The sequence below is a fragment of the Grammomys surdaster genome, unplaced genomic scaffold, assembly GCF_004785775.1.
Source record: "Grammomys surdaster isolate TR1022 unplaced genomic scaffold, NIH_TR_1.0 125562, whole genome shotgun sequence".
Classification (NCBI taxonomy): domain Eukaryota; kingdom Metazoa; phylum Chordata; class Mammalia; order Rodentia; family Muridae; genus Grammomys; species Grammomys surdaster.
In genome coordinates, this window is record NW_021620409.1 from 796,116 (window position 1) to 803,592 (window position 7,477).

A 7,477-nucleotide genomic window follows, 5' to 3' on the forward strand; every position below is an offset into this window, starting at 1 on the left:
GAGAGGCAGGCTCGTGGGGGGGAGGAAGGGGGGGTATCCCAGGGAAGGCCCAATCCTCTGCCAGCTAGGGAAGCCGAGGCCCCAGAGGTCATGGGGCCTGGGACACAGGGGCAGCCTCCAGGATCTAGAAGTGACAGAAAGCTCCTCCCCCAAGCAAACTCAGGCTCCTGTCCATCTGCCCCTCCTTCTGACAATCCCCCTTCCCATCACTGTCTGTGAAGATCTGTGACCCTGAGCTCTTTCTAATCCCTGGTTGGGTCTTCCTGTCTTTCCTCTCTTCTCTGCCTCTGGGGCTCCAGCCCCTGGAGTCCTGGATGAATCTGTCCTCTATCAGGACAAGGCCCTTGCTCCATTCCCTTCCAGAGGAACTGCTTCACGGCTGAGCTGACCTACTTTGGAAGACTGCATTTTCTGATTCCAAGAATTTGGGGATGGGAGGGGCCATGAAACTTTGGTCTGCCAATCCTTGCACCCATCTCTCCTCAGGTCCTCTTAAATGTTTCAAGTCACCGGGATACTCGGGACAAGCACTGCTCCGTCTGGTTTGAGCAACTCAGTTTCTGTTTTTGGAGTATGTGGGGGGTAGGGTGGGAATCTGTGCTGTAAATTAGTGGACTCTTGTTTCCCCCATTTTTTTTCCCATGGGAATCATCTGTACTTTTAGAAAGGAAGTTGGGGGGGGATGTGCTTTCAGAATCAGGTTCTGTGAGATGGTAACATCCCTTAGTGGAACGGAAGACCGCCTCCCTTTATCAGGTGGCCAGTGGGGAAGGCAGAGATCTATGGTGACCGAAAAAAGAGCTAGTAAAAAGCCAGGCACTGGGGATCCACAACTCTCTGCTTCTGGATCAGCCCAGGAGAGGGATGGAGGTCAGAAATGGGTTCTTAGATGCCCTATTACATACCCTTTTGGCCATGTCTGGCCCTGAAGTGGGGCATTCTTTAGACCTAATGTCAGCCCTGACCTGACATTGTCTTTTTAAAGGTAGCTACTGACATCTAGAATTCTCAAAACACACAGGGTGGTTTGGGTTTCTCTTCTTATTCAGAGACCTTCTGTGCTGGGTCCACTTCTTGTTTATGTCATGCCAACCCACCTAAAGCAAGTAAAGCTTGGTTTCACAGCACATTGGAGCAAATAGCCTCAGAAATTTCCTGCTAGGGACCAACATTCTCCAGAGGTGCTACTGAGAAGAGCCCATGGGATATTTCCCCAGCCTCCTTCACAGCTTCTCGTTTGCCTTCCTTAGGGCAGGGATTGGATTCTATCCATCTGACAGTAACCACCTAGTACTAACCGGATCCTTGGTGTTCTTGTTGCTCAGCAGTGAATAAACCTGACTGAAACGGAGGTGGGAGAATTGACTGGTTCCTCAGAAGGGCCTCTTTCAGTTAAAATGGCCCACCTGAACTGTGTCACTCTGTCCAGTGCCAACTGTGTCACTCTGTGGCAAACACTGCACACGTGTACCTGAGTCAATTCCTTCAGAGTGGGTATTTTTCTGTGTGTTACGCAGAGGATGACAGTGATTCTCACGTGTGTCTGACTGATTTTACTCTCTCCATCAGTACATGTCAATAATTCCTTTGTTGGTTCTACTTTAGAGTAAACAAAATACCTCATAGCTCATTTCCACAATGACACTGGCTTGCTCTACTGAGACAGGCTTTTCACATGCGGTGTAAGAACCTTGAATTCATAATCTGCTTCTACCTCCTTGCTGTTGAGATTACAGCCATCATCGTCTTTACTGTACTTTGTTGTTGTTTTGAGACAAAATGTCTTGTGATGTATCCTTGGCTGGCCTAAAACTGCCTATGTAGACCAGGCTGGCCTTGAACGACGCATAGAGATCTGCTTGCTTCTGCATCTCCTTGCAAGACTCAACATTTTTACTTTTGATTTGAGTTAGGGTCATACTATATAATTCAGGATGGTTTAGAACTCACAATCGTGCCTTAGCCTCCCACAGACTAGTATTATAAATGTATGATATCATACCAGTTTCTTTGGCCCTGACATTCTAACAGTTTAAAAAAAAAATCTTAAAGACTAACTTTCGAGCCAGATTGGACAGCACACACTTAAAATCTCAGCATTTTGGGAGTGGAGGGAGGGGCACCAAGAGTTCAAGTCCAGCCTTGGCTACATAAGCAAGTACAGGGCAGACAGTGTTATAAAAGTCTCTAATCTCAAAAGACAAACAAACAAAAAAAATTACTAACTCTGTCTTAGGCTTGTTCTCTACTCAGAAATTGGCTGGATGAAGCTCCTGACTTCACACCCTGAGATAGCTGGTATGCATCAGGGTGCTTGGTTTATAGAGTGCTGAGGTCAAACAGGGCCTGATGCTTGTCAGGCAAGCAGTTCACCAAGCTGTACTCCAGTCTTTCTCTTCTCTTATTTCTTTTTAACTTATTAAAGTTGATTGTTCTGATACTTCTACAGTGCATTCTTGCAATAGGTAATAATCTCTTCTTCTCCCTCCATAAAGATATTTGGCAGGTGTGAGCAGCCTGTAACATGATATCTTGTGGAATAGGTCTGGGGAGGATGAGAACTGGGTTCTCTGTCCCTGTCTTTAAAGGATGCAAACAGTGACCTCCTGGCTGAATTCAGACTTTACCAAATATTATTATTATTTTTTGAGACAGGGTCTCTCTATCTAACCCAAGCTGTCTTGAAACTTACTATATAGACCAGGCAGGGCTTGAGCCCCCAAGTGATCACACACAGACTTAACTTGCCACATGGAACACTTTTTTAAAAATATTGAGTAATTCTTTTACTTACTTTTGATATTTTTTATTTCTTTTTTTGTTTTGTTTTTAAGATTTGTTTATTTTATGTATGTGAGCACACTGTTGCTGTCTTCAGACACACCAGAATAGGGTGTCGGATCCCATTACAGATGGTTGTGAGCCACCATGTAGTTGCTGGGAATTGAACTCAGGGACCTCTGGAAGAGCAGTCAGTGTTCTTAACCACTGAGCCATCTCTCCAGCCCCTCTTTTTTTTTTTTAATTTATTTATTCTTATTTTATGCACATTGGTTTTTTTTTGTCTGCATACATATCTGTGTGAGGGTGTTGGATCCCCTGGAACTGGAATTACAGACAGTTGTAACAGTTACATATGTATGTATGTATGTATGTATGTATGTATGTATGTATGTATGTGTGTGTGTAGGCTGGCCTGGAACTCACTGTGTAGACCAAGTTTGCTTCAAACTCCCAGAAATCTGCCTGCCTCTGCCTTCTAAACGCTGGCATTAAAAATGTGAGCTATCAAATCCAGATTGGTTTTATTTCCTTGAATCAGGATCTGCTTTTGTGGTCTTGTCTAGCTTCAAATTCATGTTCATCAGCTTTCCAAGTAATGGGGTTGCATGATCACATCTGGCTTGAGTGGTACATATATCTCTAGTCTCTGTACTCAGGAGGCAGAGGCAGATGGATCACCATGAGTTCAAGACTAGCCTAGTCTATACAGAGAGTTCCAGGCCCCCTGGGGCTACATGATGAAACCCCTGTCTCTAAATAAAGAGAATAATTTTTTATTTCTGCTAGACATGGTAGCTCCTATCTGTAACTCAGCATTTAGGAAGCTGGAGCAGGAAGAATTTACCACAGGTCTGGGGCCAGCCTATGGTCACATAGTGAGTTTCAGATCAGATTGGACCATATAATAAAGTGGACACTGAGTAGCAGTGGTGGGAGGAGAGAGGTGTTCTCCAATCTGTGACAGTCCCTGCTATTCTATTTACTATTCCTGCCCACTTGAAAGTTTTCGAATGCTGGGCAGTGGTGGCGCACGCGTTTAATCCCAGCACTTGGGAGGCAGAGGCAGGAGGATTTCTGAGTTCGAGACCAGCCTGGTCTACAGAGTGAGTTCCAGGACAGCCAGGGCTACACAGAGAAACCCTGTCCCGAAAAACCAAACCCCCCCCCCCAAAAAAAAGAAAGAAAGTTTTCGAAGATGGTGCATTGTGTTTAGATGGGACAGTGGGACAGAACTCTGTGTTTGGCTGGTGGCTTCAGGACATTTGAGATTTTCCTATCATCTACTTGCTCAGATCATCCATTTCATCCACTGTTATCCCCCTTCCCTCTCTGTAGCATAGAAAAGAACCACCGTTAGAGATATAAAACCACGAGGGAGAAGGCAGTGGCCCACGCCATTAATCCCAGCACTTAGGAGGCAGAGGCAGGTGGATCTCTGTGAGGCCAACCTGGTCTACAGAATGGGTTCTAGCATAGGCTACACAGAGAAACCCTGTCACAAAAAAAAAAAAAATACAACCCAAGAAAATCACAAGGGGATTGCATACTACTGCAAACACTACCACTCTGAGTGGCAGCTAAGACCAACGTTTAGTTAAGAAGGAGTGTATGCCAGGACCAGAGGCTGTCTGCCTTCACCCAAGTGTCTGCTCCCATGTCCATCTGAATGGAACATACAGAAGGCATACCAGGCATATAGGAACGGCCATTGCAGTCTTCTATGTCCATCTTAAGAAGATCCTGTTGAAAGAGAAAAGGCTTGCTGTTAGGAGCCATAGCTGGTGAGGGAGGGGCTTTTCTTTTACATTCTGGAGTGAACAAGAAATCTTTTTTTTTTTTTTTTTGGTTTTTTGAGACAGGGTTTCTCTGTATAGCCTTGGATGTCCTGGAAGACACTGTAGACCACTCTGTAGACCAGGCTGGCCTCGAACTCAGAAATCCACCCGTCTCTGCCTCCCAAATGCTGGGATTAAAGGCGTGCGCCACCACTGCCGGCATGAACAAGAAATCTAAAGGATCAGAATAAAAAATAGTTTTTTTTGTCCTGGGAAATAGACAGTGTTTATAGACTTATAAATGCAAAGATTTCCTTCAACCTACCTTCCATCCATCTATCCATCCATCTTATCTTATCTATCTATCTATCTATCTATCTATCTATCTATCTATCTATCTATCTATATATCTATGGAGACACACAACCCTGGCTGGCCTGGACCTCATTGTATGAGCGCCTGTCTCTCCCTCACAAGTACTGTCAACCCTACTCTTTAGGACGCTCAAGCTACTTCAGTAAACATGCTACTTTACTACAGAGTGGCTCTGGATTTTGAGGGAGTGCCCTTGCTCTTCAGTAGAACATGGGTTATAACCCTCTCCCACAAGGAGACAAGGAAATAGCCTCATAGAGGGGCAGACTTCAGTTGGCCATGGGTGCTGCTGTATGTCTCCTGGATTCCAGAACTCAGAGGTGAAGGCTGGAGGTCACAGGTTAACCCAGGCTATGAAGTGAGATTTTAGAAGGGGGGGGAAAGCCATATTCTCTTATTACAGGTATCCTCTTCTTTTGGGGTGTGTAGCAGAAGTTGGGGTGCCAGGAGAGTGGAATATGGAATAGGAGAGAAGCCCCTGTCAGGGTTCAGTGATGGCGTCTCTATTGATCATATAATAATACGATAATTTTTACATGTATGCTGAACATGCTAGGCAAAAGTTGTATCTCTACTATATCACCATGCTTAAACTTGCCTTCTCTTGCTTTAGCTCTGGCTGCCCTAGTACTTTCTGTGTAGACCAGGCTTCCCGCTAGCTTCAATCTCTGAGATGTGCCTGTCTCTGCCTCCTGAGTACTGTGAATAAAATCCTGTCTCAACATGTCTAGCTCCCATGTCTAGACTTACAAATGGCTTTTCCCACCCCTCTCTGGTCAATGTTTATTTTATTTTGTTTTTAATTTTAAAAATATGTTTAAATTAGCCGGGTAGTGGTGGTGCATGCCTTTAATCCCAGCACTCAAGAGGCATAGGCATATAGATATTTAAATTTTATTTTAGGTGTATGAGTATTACACCTTTGTGTATTTATGTGTACCACATGAGTTCACTGTCTAAGAAAGCCGGAAAAGGGCACTAAATCAACTGAAGTTGGAGTTACAGATGTTTGTGAGCCATGTAGGTGCTGGGAACTGAACCAGGTCCTCTGCAAACACAGTAATTACGCTTGACTCTGAACTGTCTCTCCAATCTCATTATGTTTATTTTAAAGACAAGGGGAAGAAGTACACACACCTGTCAGCAGTTAGGAACTGGAAACCGGAGGACCAGAGTTCTAGACCAGGCTCACCTAAATAGTGAGTTTGAGGTCAGCCGGGGATACATGAAATCCTGCCTCAAAAACCTAACAATTAATTAAAAGCATGGAGGGATTTTTGTTTGTTTGTTTGTTTTTGATTGCTTGTTTGTTTATTTAAGACAGGGTTTTTCTGTGTTGCCCTGGCTATCCTAGAACATGCTCTGTAGGCCAGGCTGACCTTGAACCCACAGAGATATGCCTGTTTCTTCCTCTTGAGTGCTGGGATTAAAAGCATTTGGCAGCACTGCCTGGCAAGAGATTAAAATTTTAAATTTTAAAATGCATATTAATCTATTTATCTGAAGAGTATTAAACAACTAAACTGATCATTTATTGCAATAAATTATCTCTTTTAGGCGTCCTTGTGAGTAGGACAAGAAAACATTTTATTTAGAGCTGGGCATGGTGGTTTATGTCTGTGAGCCCAGCACTTGGGGGCTGAAGCAAATGGATCTCTTTTGAGTTCAAGGACAGCCTGACCTATGAAACCTAGTTCTAGGCCAAGCAAGGCTACATAGTAGTAAGACCCTGTGTTTAAAAACAAAACAAAACAAAACAAAAAGATCTTGGGGATGGAAAGATATCTGTGTGCTGAAGAACAGTGGATGCCCTCTTCTAGAGCACCTGGGTTTCCCTGCATAGAGGCTCACAACTGCCTGTAACTATAGTCCCAGGGATCCAAAGTCTTCTTCCAACCTCTGTAGATACTGCACACACACGATGCAGAGATATACATTCAAGCAAATACTCTTCTTACACATAAAATAAAATGTCAAAAGAAAAACTGGATGTCGTCCTTGGGACTTCAAAGATACTGCACACAACGTTGCGCTTACTTGCAGGTAAGTACTCATACACAGAAAACGAAACAAATGCATCTTTTAAAAAAGTCTATATGGTGGAAATGTATATACATCCTAAATTGTTTTTGCCATTCCCCTAATAGGTATGAATGCCCCAGGGGAAGATCTGCAGAAACCGGAGTACAGCAGGAAAACAACCTGAGAGGCCTCCAGGAGCCCCAGGCTCTTTGAAGACTCTCAGGAAGGCAGATAGAGGAAAGTTGGGGTTGTTGGTGAAGTGACCTTAAGGGAGTATATGTAGATGGGCTCACAGGGGAGAAACATCTGTTTTCCTGCCCAAGTTTTATGTGGAGCAAGGCTCAGGAGAAAGTCTGAAGTGCAGGCTTGTGTCTCTCTGCAAAGCAATTCTCCCTTTCATTAACCCTAGGAATCCTGGGTGTGTGGGGACAATTCTTGTCTCTACCTCCTCGGATGGACTGAGCTTTGGAACCAGGGCTAGGACAAGCCACAGCTCTACAGGCAGTGAGTACATTTCCAGT

The 7,477-nt window shown here is 44.3% G+C and overlaps 1 protein-coding gene across 1 annotated transcript in view; it reads right to left on the reverse strand.

Moving 5' to 3' along the window:
• Ikzf4 (IKAROS family zinc finger 4) overlaps window positions 1–4,512 on the reverse strand; it is a 19,661-nt gene extending 15,149 nt beyond the window's left edge. Inside the window, exon 1 of the mRNA XM_028786654.1 lies at window positions 4,473–4,512. Within this exon, the coding sequence (XP_028642487.1) occupies window positions 4,473–4,512 (40 nt within the window). The remainder of the gene's footprint in view (window positions 1–4,472) is intronic.
• Window positions 4,513–7,477: the final 2,965 nt, after the last annotated feature.